This window comes from Lytechinus pictus, chromosome 3, assembly GCF_037042905.1.
Source record: "Lytechinus pictus isolate F3 Inbred chromosome 3, Lp3.0, whole genome shotgun sequence".
Taxonomy (NCBI): domain Eukaryota; kingdom Metazoa; phylum Echinodermata; class Echinoidea; order Temnopleuroida; family Toxopneustidae; genus Lytechinus; species Lytechinus pictus.
The window spans coordinates 64,380,233-64,393,920 of NC_087247.1; the positions used below are offsets into that span (position 1 = coordinate 64,380,233).

At 33.9% G+C, this 13,688-nt stretch overlaps 1 protein-coding gene across 1 annotated transcript in view; it reads left to right on the forward strand.

Moving 5' to 3' along the window:
* Positions 1 to 5,043: 5,043 nt before the first annotated feature.
* LOC129256820 (uncharacterized) overlaps positions 5,044 to 13,688 on the forward strand; it is a 33,637-nt gene continuing 24,992 nt past the window's right edge. Inside the window, exons 1-2 of the mRNA XM_054895012.2 lie at positions 5,044 to 5,130; positions 10,314 to 10,370. Coding sequence (XP_054750987.1) covers positions 10,344 to 10,370 — 27 coding nt within the window. The 5' untranslated portion in view covers positions 5,044 to 5,130; positions 10,314 to 10,343. The remainder of the gene's footprint in view (positions 5,131 to 10,313; positions 10,371 to 13,688) is intronic.

The window sequence follows — 13,688 nt, forward strand, 5'->3', positions numbered from 1 at the left end:
AATGCCCATTCCACATTTTCAGGGAGGAATTAATCGTTGTTTCACTTGACAAGGAGGAGAAAAATGGGATATTCCCTATTTTATATGATAAAATACAAAAGAAATAGTGAGTGGATGACATCATCAGTCTCCCTATTTGCATACCCAACAGGATGTGCATATATAACTGTTTTGTGAAATTAAGCAAAATTTTAAAATGTGATAACTTTCTTATTTTACATCCGATTTTGATGAAATTTTCAGTGTTATGTTTGTTGGATTTTTCTCCTTTTATTCAAATCAACTTTTTGTTGGGATGGACTTGTCCTTTAATCGCTAACATTTGTGTTGAGGGGCCCAGGCCTAGAAATTCCTGATAATTATTTTCTGCATTAATACCCACCCGAACCATACCCTTTAGGGTAACTTCTCAAAGTTGTAAGCAGGTGCAATATAGTCTCAATAGTAGATGAGACACACAATTCAAAATCACTTTAAAAACTTTAGTACCCTTGCCAAGCATATTCGTTAAGTGGCTGGGATGTGAAAATATGTGGGGAACTACAGTGTGTCCCAGGAAAAAACAAACACTGAGAATGATATATCAGATCTTCAATTACAATACAAATACAATGACCTATCATTGGAAAGGTTAGAATCTCTTCTTCTACTTGGTATATTACAGATGATTCCTCATGCAAGCAAGCAATTAAACAGTGGAGAAAGGATACAAAAGCCACTTGGTGAGTAGTGTCTGAGTTTCAGTAAGAAAATCACATATCTAAAAAACCATCTGGTCAAGAAATAACAAAGCTCTGTTAATTCCAAAAGTTTAATAAAATGAAAACTTTGTACAGGCTATATGGTAAGGAATCATTGGAAACATTTGTGAAATGAAATTATGGAAATACATGTACAAGCATTATTTCTAAGAGACAGAACTTGGATATTTTGAACCATTTCTGTGATTGTGGTATCAAATTAGTATTTTTAACAAGCTTTTTAGACTTGTGATTTTCTTGTTGCAATTCAGATATCACCCACCAAGTAACTTATAACTATCCTTTCATGAAATTGGTTTTACTCACTCTGTGGTAAGTTGTACATTATATATCTCCTGTGCTGATCAGGGATGGCATCTCAAAGCCCTTTGTATCTCATGGAAAAGGTGCTATATGTATATGTATTATTACAAATCTGAGTAAAAGCTTTCATAATTTTAATAAGTACCTACTTTTTAGCAGGTATTTTCTTCCTGGAATTTTAGGAGTACTTTGCTTTCACACAGGTTAACATATTTGGTACATAATTCTGTTTCTGTTTCTGTTTGTGGTAACTCCCGTAGGAACTCGGCAGGACAGCATTTTTTGCTGGTAAACGCCAAGCTGGTATAGAACCAATTACCTTGGAAACATTTTACGTCTAGGTTAATCAGTCATAGTGGCTGACGTAATAGACAGATATCGTAATAGACGTAAACGACAGATATCACTCTTGGGCCTTTTTATCAAAGTGGAGACAATGGCAGAGTTGGGATTCGAACTCACAACCTTGCGATTATGAGTCCAATGCTCTAACCACTGGACCACACGACCCGTATTGATTGGGATAGATCAGGGTAAATTTCTTAATCAGGAAATATTCTCTAACTTTTAGTTGGTCTGAAAGTACCAAAAATGAAGCATCTCTGGGCTGCACTTAAGATTATCAGCCATCACTGTGTGTATTAAAATGGTGAGAGTGAGACTATTTCAATTTGGCCTTCCCAGTAAGGCTTTATTTTAGTTTGAACATTTGTGGTGTGCAAAATGTGTGACATCCAGATCACGCCCCTAAAATGTAAAACAACAATTTGAAATTAAGTAGCAGATAGAGAAATGTCAGTATAATTTAAGAGTATCAATAGTACAGAACATGCACACAAAAAAGTACTGTACTTTTATTGAAAGAAGGATTGCAATGCTACATGTAAAGTATCTACTGTGCATGTTCATGTTCTCTCAATGTACTGATAATTATATATTACTGACATGTATTGGATGTGAGTGCTCTAGACAAAATGTGACTCATGGTGAAATGTCACTGCATCAGCATATTGTGAGTCACACACTTTCTCCTATATTCAAAGTCTTCTTAAACCTCTATTATTTGTTGTTGGTTTAATACAGTGTCTCTGAAAAACATTCTTTAGCACATATTTTTTGAAAGAGAAATTTCAGGATTCTAATTTGTAAGAAAATGACATTCAAATTGATAATTATTGTTAAAAAAACGAAAGTTATTGGAACTTTATTGGTCAATATGAAGAACATTTCATTGAATACTGCATACTGTACCATCGTGCCATCCACAAACTTCTGGAAAATACTAATACCCTGACTGAGGATATTGTTTAGAAAACATAATAACAGATTTCCATTGAGGATTCTATGCAAAACATCTTTAAAGAATGATGGTGAAACTCAAACCTGTAGGGCCTATTATGGTAAAAAATTCTGCACCTTTTTATGTACAGATAATGTGAATCACTGATCGTGTACCCATCCATCTCCCCTACATTTTATAGCTGAAATTATTATTGATATATATCAATAAATCAACTGCTAAACATTTACGTGCAATAGACACAAATACTTTCCTTTCTGAAGTGCGTATACTCAAAACATAAAATACATAAATTTAAACATAAAAAGCTTGTGTTGCGTTTTTAGATATTTATTCCATTTGCAAGATTGTTGGTAGTCACTTAAAGCCTGTGGAGGGACTGAAAACTATTCACTACTGACCAAAAGTATAGAATATCATAGCCATTGGCTTTGTTACATTCATAGTGCCCTCAATTAATGCCTCGATCCACTACGTTCTAGAAGAAGACCCCTGCCCCCTTCTATATCTGCCAATGGTAATAACTGTAGAAGACAGAACCCTGTAGTATAGTGAACCAGAAACGTATAAGTTTTAACTGCTTGTAGATGTACATGTACATGTATGTCCTAGTACCAGCTATGTTTCATATCATTGTTGATCTTCTTTACAGCTTAGTATAAAGTTTTCCAGGATATTAGATACTGACTAGTACATCCTACCAGCACAGTTTCCTAAAGTTGCTAAAGATTCAGTTTTTAGTAAGGGATTCTCAGACTCATAAAAAATAAATTTTTATATTGAGTATATTAAGTTATAAATTAGTTTTCTATTTGTGTGAACATTAACTATCTTCGGAGTAAGAGATAATCTTACGAAGCCTGACGAAGACTAGCAGGTGCAGTCGAAACGTCGCAATTTCAGTTTGCCACATCGTGAGACAACAGATTATCTCTTACTCCGATTTCAACCTACCACGATGATTAACATCTTCCGTACTATTAACTATCTTATTAGCTGTGGGGGACTATTTCTCATAATAATGATCTATCATTATCTTATCTTACATGTATATATCGTGTGTGTTCATCCGAACCATCATAACAGTCAATTTTGGTCTTTTAAAAAAAAAATTTTGGAAACTTTTGTAGAAAAGAACTTTCAAGTCCTACTAAATATAAATTTCTAGGCAGCAGTTTGTTTTAATTTCTAATGTACATGTACATGTGGAGATTTTCAAGGCGATGACATACAAATCCCATTGAAAACGTATACTGTAGCAGAGCAATCAACAGCTGCACATATATATGTAACATGCAAATGCGCTGTCAGCCAAACCGTCATATCTGCATGCATTGACTTTGCATGTGAAAGTGTGATACGTTTCGCTAATCGTGTGTATTAAAAATGCGGTCAGCCATTGTTGTATTCCCTATGATGTATGTTTAGGGAAAATTTTAACCACTCAAACCGAAATTACAAGCTTGTAGCTCTTTTGCGATGTTTTCTCTGATTCTCAGTTTTGTGTAAATATAAGGATACCAGGGTCATGCAATTGTCTTGTTCTTTCTGACCATGTATTTTTCTAGCAATGAAAATCTTGTATTAAAAAGGCTGGGGTAAAAAATATACAGAAATTATAGTAAACTTTGAAATTGATTTTCTCTGGAATGAGTTAGCCCTGTTGTTTCTCTGATATGACAGTTTTGATGATCCCCAACGATATGACGGGGACTTTCAGTATAAAGCCATATAAAAAGGGTTCTGGATTCCCTAAGCTACAATGAATGTTATTGGAATGGACATCACAACAAAGCTAATGATATCTGAAAGTACCTTTATGAATGATGACTAAGCCATCAGGGGGCCTCTCGCATGTTAAATGCACAAAGGCTGAAATGATGCTTAATATTAACTCACTATTTTGCTTCTAAAAACAAATGTCTTCTTGACTCTGTAGTTTTATTTTATAGAACACCTTAATTCTACTTTTCTACAGTCCATTTTTGGCTCTTCTGATTACCTGTATTCCTTGTATTGTTTAACCCATTGACTATGTAGGTCTGTAATAGGCTTTTTTTTTGCAGGGACCCACAATGTTTCCAGAAGGCAAGTTGCGTGTGGCAGAGCATTTAATTGAATGCTTATTTGTATTGAAATTAAAAAAAAAATTGGTACAGAGAAAAATCAGACAAGTATAAAATTGATGCTAAAAAGTTAATCAAAATTGTATGTAAAATAAGAAGTTATTATTCAAAGTTTTTTTTTATTTTATCACAAAACATGATTACATGTATGTACATCCTGGTCAGGATACAAATGCAGGAGCAAGTGTTGTCACACACATACACACTTGAAATATTAACAAATTGTTTCATATTTACCAAGGGGAATTAAAAATCATTAATTAAATAAATAATAACAATTTGATAATTTTTGGAGAAAAATGAAATATTTGATAAAATAAAGTGAAAAAGGAAATAGTGGGTGTGTGGCATTATTGGCTCTCTTATTTGCTTACCAACTGTAATGTACACTGTTTTTGTGAACAATGTCAGTACCAGTATTTCATTTTACATCCAATTCAGATTTGATTTTCAGTGTCATGCTTATTTGATTTTTCTCCAATATTGAAATCAACTTTTGATGGGACATACTTCACACTTTATCTTAAGCAATCTCAGATAACAATTAAATTCAAAACTGTATTGTCTTTGTCTTTTAGGTTGTGGTTTTATTGGGAGGAACTTTGTGCACTATTTGGTGAGCAAGGACTTAGCAGCGAAGGCAAGTATAACTACAATTTTTATTTCTATTTTTAAAAGGAAAATGTAATACATAATGTACATTTTGATAGTGATAGTGAAATAGAGGAGGTGGTTTAGATATTGCCATATTGTGTGCACACCAAATTGGCCAAATGAGGATTTACTTACCTGATATTAGTTTTTACAAATGCAGTTGGTCACAAAAAAATAAGCTAAACATGTACAGTACACTGTAGGGACAAAGGTGTATGATGTTTGCATTTATTCCCCCCCCCCCAAAAAAAAAAAAATAATAATAAATAAATAAATATAAAATGAATAAAGACAGACAGACAGACCTACATACATACATACATACATTAAAAGTTAAAATTTAAAAAAAAAATTAAAGTTGCTTGCTAGAGGATGTAGAATCTGATAAAGATATTACATAGTATTTTCAATGCCATCTGAGTACTTGGAATAATATGAGATAAAGAGTGTTGCATACACCAGTCAGTATGACTGTGAGAATGACTGAAATTAATAATAGCTGGCAGTAAGCTGTGAGGGTCTTCAATTATGAGGCCCAAACCTACTAGGGGTTCTACTGGTTGATTATTAGAACAGAGTTTCAAGGGAAGTAAACACCCATGTGTTCATTCCTATAAAACCTGCAAAATAATAAGTGAGACAAAATGGTGAGTTGAAAATGAATGTTGCATATGAGGTTTAATCTAAAAATAAAGCAAAAAAAATGTTACAAATTCATAGAAATTAAGATTGATATATTGTAAGGAGTCATGCCTTCAGTTTTACAAGCTTACTATTACATGCAGTTACTAAAACCCACAATATCTAAGCTATGAATTTTAATTTTTCCATTAAATGCAATTTATATGAGGATGAAATTCTCACCAAGATTTGCACCCAAATTCTGATGCGATTATATAGATCTCCGACCGGACAACTTGTGTATGCAAGGGTGCAAATGATCCAACTGTTATATTTACTGTTTTCTTTATATAAAATGACATATTGTATACAATACATGTCATATATGATCATGTGATATACTTTTGAACTAATATTTTTATTTTCTTTTCGTATTATGATGTTTATGTAATGCCTCTGTAAACTCATCGCAATTACGCTTTGTCGCAACAATGTTTTTTATCAATAAACCAGTTATCTATCTATCTATCTATCTATCTATCTATCTATCTATCTTGTCAGAGTTTGTCAGAAAACCTATAGCAGCTCTTAATTTGCCCTCCCTGTGAATGAATTAATTAAGAAACACTTGTTTTACACACTACTTGACTTATTTACCAGGTAATTATTTGTGGTTTCAAATTGCCCTCTTAATGAAGCTAAAGTAGTTATTGATTTTCAAGAGCATGTATAACAAGAGTTGTGATGTGTTGTAGTAATTACAGCAATATTGAGTAATTGTCTGTTTCAATATGTTAATAGTGGAGGCTGTCACACCCTTATGATAATAGATCATAAAGTAGAGATTTGGGGTTCTGTATTATGGTAATTTATCAAATTATTTCAAAATGGGTAGTTTGTGATATATACATGTAGACCAGAAATAAAGTAAAGAATGATTGTTTACACCACAGTTTGTAGTTTCAGGATGAATTTTGTAGTGGGATGTTGGTCATGTCAATGAATTTAACATCACACTCTGTATGTAATACAGGCTCTGTTTCATAATCTTAGGGTAGGCCTATGTTTATGCTTCTATTGGAGGGACAGAATCAGCATTTTCAAACGTTGTTTTAGAATGTCGATCCCAAACATGGTTCTGGGAGTGCTGTTTATGCTTAATTTTTCAGAGGCGAAATTGCGATCCTGGCTTCGCATCATTTTTGTTGAGCAGGAAAGCAAGGTCAAATTTGGCACGCCTTTTTTCGAAAGTTTTTTTCCCCAAGTGTTGTTATGGTGGACTATTTTAACTTTGAACAATTTCCGATCTTTTAGTAATTGCATGGAGCAACTTGACATAGCCACCATGGTAAGGATAATAGTAAGACAAAATAAAGTATATACATAAGAAAATAATGAGACATCAATTTGTTTATAAAACATGCTACCGGGGCTTCTGGCTCACCAATGTCTCCTCATCATGACTCATGTTCCGTTTTCTTTTTAATCCCTCAACATTCATCATGATGACAAATTAGAGGAGTAGTAATAGTGAGAGTACTTAATTTTCATAATCACACATGTATGCAAATGTACATTGGTTATTATTAGAACCAGGGAGAGGTAATTCTGGGGGAGAAGCTCCCTGCTAGAGCCATGGGACTGTATTTGCCCACAGATTTTCATTTCACCGTCCAAGCATGTACCAAATGACGTCATTTACGGGAGGTTGGGGTTAGTTGGAAGGCGGGGTAAGTTGAAACATTGTAATTTTCTTTAACTCCTATAAATATAAATAAATTTATGCAATATTGCTCTCTATTTATTGCCATTTATTAAGAGTCATCCACCATATTACAAACAACACATGTGCAACAAGCCTGGTGAAGTAAGAAAGGAATGTTTGTGTTTTCACCTTCTGAGTATTTTGTTTTCTCTTTCAGAAATGTTTTATTATCTCAGAGAAGTTTATAAATCAAGTTGGCCAGTTTGGGGGTATAATAGACACTTGTACCAAGCTACAGTACAAAATAAGGTTATTAATATGCCATGGTGAAGTCACTTTTTTGTGCTGTAAGCTTGTAAATGTCCCATGGGCCTCGATCTGGGGTTAGTTGGAACAAAATTCAAGGGGCTATTTGGAACAGCAAATTTGTTGGTTTAAAATCTTAACTGCAACCATACATCTGTAATAGCTCCATGCTGCAACATAATTGTAAAATCAAACGCACACAAATGCAGAATTCTACTACACGGTGTCCGTCAGCTTGCGTGAGTACCGGTAGCTGTATATCATGTGTATAGAAAACATAAAGTTCAACAAATCAGAATACACACCTTTAATATTTTGAACTTGAACAAATATTAAAGGTGTGTATTGTGATTTGTTGAACTTTATGTTTTCTAATTTCTATACACATGTAGTAGTTTTAGTAAAAATTTTAATTGACAATGCAGTGTTCCAACTTACCCCATACCATGTTCCAACCTACCCTGTATATAGAATAACTTGGAACAGTTGAGATGGTCTTGTTCAGGTGGATTTTTTCAGTAACCATCATAGAGTTAAAGGCTTTTATGGGTACATTTGTAGTCCTTAGATATATGCTTTAAGCTGATATATTGATTGTTTCTTGAATAAAATCTTTTTGGACTTAACACCCATTTTTGTCAAAAATGTTCCAACTAACCCCAATCTCCCCTAAACATTTTTATGATCGTCGTCCTGTTTATACTTCCCTAGAATCCCTGATTCTGGTCAGACAAAGTTTTGAAACGCACCTTTTTTGTAAGATTATAATCGGCATTCTGAAAAGATGTTTGAATGAAAGTAAGCATGGACGCAACCATGTTTGGACTAATCACGTATGAAAACACTGATTCTGGACTGAAAATTGGAAGCATAAACATACCCTTGAATTATATTTTGATGGGGGTGTGACTCACAAAACTCTGAAATGGGGGTCTAAGGAACTGACTACAAGGGTACAATATGGAGTCTTGGGAACAAGGGCAGTGTGAAAAATGGTCTATGGAATGGGATCGCGGTACAACTAGGTACGGTGCGCGCTAGCAGTATGCATGTGGGCGCAAGCCATGCATGGTGCTAGCGACGTTGTATAGAGGGAATATGAAGCGGTGCGTGCAGCTACATGTAGCTTCACGGTGCTCGCACTGGACAATATAGCGCTATAGCGCTGTGCATGTGGGCGCTAGTATAGTGTGGTATAGAGGGAATATGAAGCCGTGAATGCAGCTAGCTTTACGGTGCTCGCGCTGGACAATTTTAAATAGGTAGGGCCGGGGAACGGAGATGTTTCATAATAGGGGTCTTGTGAGCGAGGCGGCTTCTGAATGGAAATTTGTCATTTTGAGTATCTAGAGAACTGAAAATTAGTTCTGAAAAAGGGGGTCATAAAGGGGCACGTCCCTGTACCACCAATATATATTTTTGTTCAGATGCACTTTGTTAGCTCTGCTTGTAGTGCAATTTTCCATTGTTCCTGCATTATAGTTCCCCCTCAAAAAAAGGTATGACAAAATATGCATTGATGAACGTTGAGCACTGTAGTGCTGGCCAATGGAAGGGGTCATATCCATAAAATTGCTGCAACATTTATGGTTTTTTTTTTTTTGGGGGGGGGACGGTACATTACCTGCTTACATATACCAGGTCAAAGGCGGCCTACTAAAGGGATGCTCCGGGTTGAAAATATAAATAGAATAAAATTCACAGAGCAAAATGTTGAAAATTTTATTAAAATGGGATAACAAATTATAACAAAGTTTATTGAATTTTAAAGTTTAGCAATATCTTGTGAAAAACAGATATATGCACATTGTCATGAATATTCATAATTGTTTCATTTTTTTCATACATGTGTGAATGATGTGTCTCCATTATAATGAAATAAGTTGCAGCAATAAATAACTAATGCACTTAATCAGTCAATCCAATTGTTTTAGCTCTTGGTTGAAAAATACTAAATAAACCTATTTTCATATAATAAAATACAAAAGAACAAGGGGGTATGACATCATCAGCCATCCTTATGAATATTCATGAAGACATGCCTAGAACTGTTTCACCAGAATAATGCAAATCTTTAAAATTCGATAAATTTTTTATTTGTTATCCGATTTTGATAAAATTTTCAGCATTTTGCTTTGTGAATTTTACTCTCTATATTGAGATATAACTATCTTCAGCCTGGAGTATCCCTGTCCTGCTTTAACAGTACATTTATACTTTATATTTTGTTACAGAATATATGCTTCATTTTCCTCCAAGAGCTTGCATACATACAAGTAAACATAACATGTATTTTTGTATGGAGTCCAGGCTGTACATTGAAATTTGTCAAGATTAGGTACTGGTATGTATTTATTTTGGTGTAATAATCATATAGGCCAAGGTAATGTACCACTCTCTGTACAATATAAACAATGGGCATCAAATAATAGAGAGAGAGAGAGAGGGGGGGGGGGGTTATGGCTATTTGAATATACATGTACTGGATTCATCTATTGATGATATTGTTCTTTTGAATTCATTTTTCCCTTGACTAGATCCGTGTGGCTGACAAAACACCTCCTCAGATGGCATGGATGAATGAGAAGCACAAGGTGAGAATTATTTCATATATATGTCATAGATTGGGAATCGTCTTGCTATTGTTAGGAGAATATTCCTAATTTGTAGTTGGGAGGATGTTTAATCTAGTTCATATTATTTTAGAGGAGATATTAGAAGAACAACTTCTTTAATGATACATTATAATATACATTTTGCATTGTGATGCTACAAAATGGTGCATATTCATAGATCGGTGGAAATTTTTGCAAATTCCAAGCAAAAGATATGGAAGTTTATAGTCAATTGTAAAGTTGATAATGTTGGGTGTATATATGTCTACAATATAGTTCACAATACTAGTTCACACTTCTATGTATCCTAAATTTCATCTTTCTTTATATAATATTCAGGACAATATCGTAAAACAGAATTGACTTTGTACTCCATATTTTTCTTCTAATTTTAAGGCCAAATTAAGAGGACTATAAAACTACCTCTAGCCTTTGTGAATGTATTGACAATAGACATTCCATGAAACAGTGATTTTAAGAGAATCTAGTTAAACTAAATTAATGATATCAGAAAACCAAACATGTTTTACCTCATAAGCTTGGTGTTAATTATGTGTGTATACAATTCTATAAATGAAATTCATGATTTTACTTGCAGAGGTTGAGAGATGAATACTTCTATGTTCATATGTTCATGTACAATGAACAATTCTCCTTGAGAAGATATTTATATTTCTGATCATCTTATTGTCATAAAAATGAGAAGCAAGCATGAAATCTCAAAGCAAATTTAAAGCAAATCAAAGAAAATTTAAAGTGATAATCCAGTTTATTCTTTGATTTGAATATTATATGACTTTCACTACCCTGTTTTTTCCACTTCTTTCAAAACTAACTGATCATCTGGTTGTACTTTATTTGGATATCATTTTTGCTATTCAATTCAGTTGCTATTCAATTTATTGACCATTAAAAAACATCAAAATATTTACAGAAATAACATGATACCAACAAAATAATACAAAAAAAAAGTTACAAGTTACTTAATGGTGAGGACCCCTAGGTAGCAAAATTGCTTGTAGCCGGGCCCCTACAAATACACAAATATCATAACCGGTAAAAAAAAAAACACACCCACCCACCCACACATCATCTTACAATGCAAAAACACAGAAGATAGAATAGTATAGAACTTTAGAAGATAATGCAAGATAAAAAAAGATGATAAAATACAATTGCAACTCCGGGGGTGGGGGGGGGGGGATTGGAGTTGTTTACATAATTGAACAAAAATGACTTTGAACACACTATTATTCTGAAGTGCTTTGGAATGAATAGATTGGCAAAAATAATGGAATTTAACTTTCATGTCCATCACTGCCATATACTAAAGATTAAAAAAAAAAAAATGAACGTACATGTAGTCTGCAAGAGTAATTCAAACAAATTCTGAAAGTTTATCTGCATAAATTGAATGATTTAGCTCAGAGCCTGGTCAGAGACTTTGCTGTACGTTATTGTACTGATGTAGATGATTGCACTGCAACGTACAGGCCATCATTATTTGTAGGCTACATTGTTACATCCATTCACATTATGTAGAGTGTAATGTACTCCCAACACAGCAAGCGGAAAGAAATGAGAGTATTTTTTATGTTTGAGGAGGAAATGTCTGTCCTGTTGGGGAAATATAAATTTACTTCATTATGCAGACTGTAATAACAAGAAGATTGTGTTGCTTGTTGAGGGATATTTTTACATTATATCGATAACTAGTGGAAAGGAAACAAGTACAAAATAGGTGGTTTCAGACCGCCTCGAAGTTCGTAAGTTCCAGGTATTTTGGAAATGTGAAAGCAAGCTACGCGTAATCTCCCCGAAAGAAAATACCCGCTAAATAGTAGGTACTTGTCAAAATTACGAGAACTTTGGCGGGGATTTTTCCAAGGTTGCAGGTATTTGGCAATGTGCATGAAAGCAAATTACGGGAACTTTTAGCACAGCGTATAGTAGGGTGCGGGCGTCATGGGTGGCTGCTGAACTAACGATTTTGAATCTCACGCATTGCTTGCTTATCAGACCGTATACTGCGCATGCTAGTAACTTCAGGAACTTATCCCGAAGGGTATGTTTCGGGGCAGTGTGAATGTGGGAATAATTAACGGGAATTTAGTTCTTGTAATTTAACAGGAATTCTTGTGATCGAGGCGGTTTGAAACCACCTAATGTTATAATTTGTATTTTGAAACTGAAAGAAATCTTTTTACTTTTGTTTGAGCGTTAGTTAACCTATTGTGTGTCTGTTTTTTTCCTGTTGGTTTGTGTATACCTGGGTCCTATAACGTGAAGCTTAGCAATTGATCGTGGAGTGGATTTTTTCGATCAGTTTCTTTGATTGTATTGTATAGTCCTAATCAATCATGAAAATATGCCTCACAATCAATCGCTAAGTTTATGTTATAAGGCCCTGTTGTGAAATCAGAACAATTAAAGCTTTCAAGCGCATTATGAATCAAGGGAAAACCTGAAGAAATAATGTTTCCATATTATCAACTCCCAAAAGATTGCACAGAAAGAATGAGTGTATGAAAAAAAGGAATAACTTCTACTTTTTACTTATTTTCCCAAAGCTGGATTTTTATAATCAACTTCTTCAGATATAAATGAAAAAATTGAGTTTTCATTTTATGCCATATCTCTATCAGAACATATTTACCTTCTGATTTCTCCAATTACATGTAGTCTTGCAGTATGAACTAAAATCTTCATGAAATGTTGTTGTTTTTTTCAAGATAATTTTTCTGCTTGTGAATATTTGTATTGGCTTATGATGATATGCTGCCAGGGCCAGGTTTAAGGTACAGCATGTCAGGATGAAAATACCATATGTCTAATATTGAGAATTTATTTTTAGCATATGTGTTTTTTATAAACATGCCTTCAGGCCTTGAATCACTCAATCATCTTAGAGTCTTTACATGGTATGTAGGTTGTGTTCAAGTCAACTACTATGGAATATTGGAATTAATATTTTAATGACTATTTGCTTTAGATGTGGTTGTATGAAAGCATTTTTTGGGGTGTCTTAATATAGAACTATTAATGCTGACAGTGGTTTATAGGTTTTGTATCATGAATATTCAGAACCATTGTTGCTAAAATCACTTTAAAAAAGGAGATTTAATCATAATTCTATGACATAATCTTGATATCAAGTGGTCTGGTTTGGGTATGCTATTTGCACACACTTTTCATATAATTCCAGAGAGAATCAGTACAGTAGTGCTGATTTATGTAATAGTAATCCTTGCTTTAAATGATTGCTTGAACACTTCCCTGTAGTACCAAAGACACCGT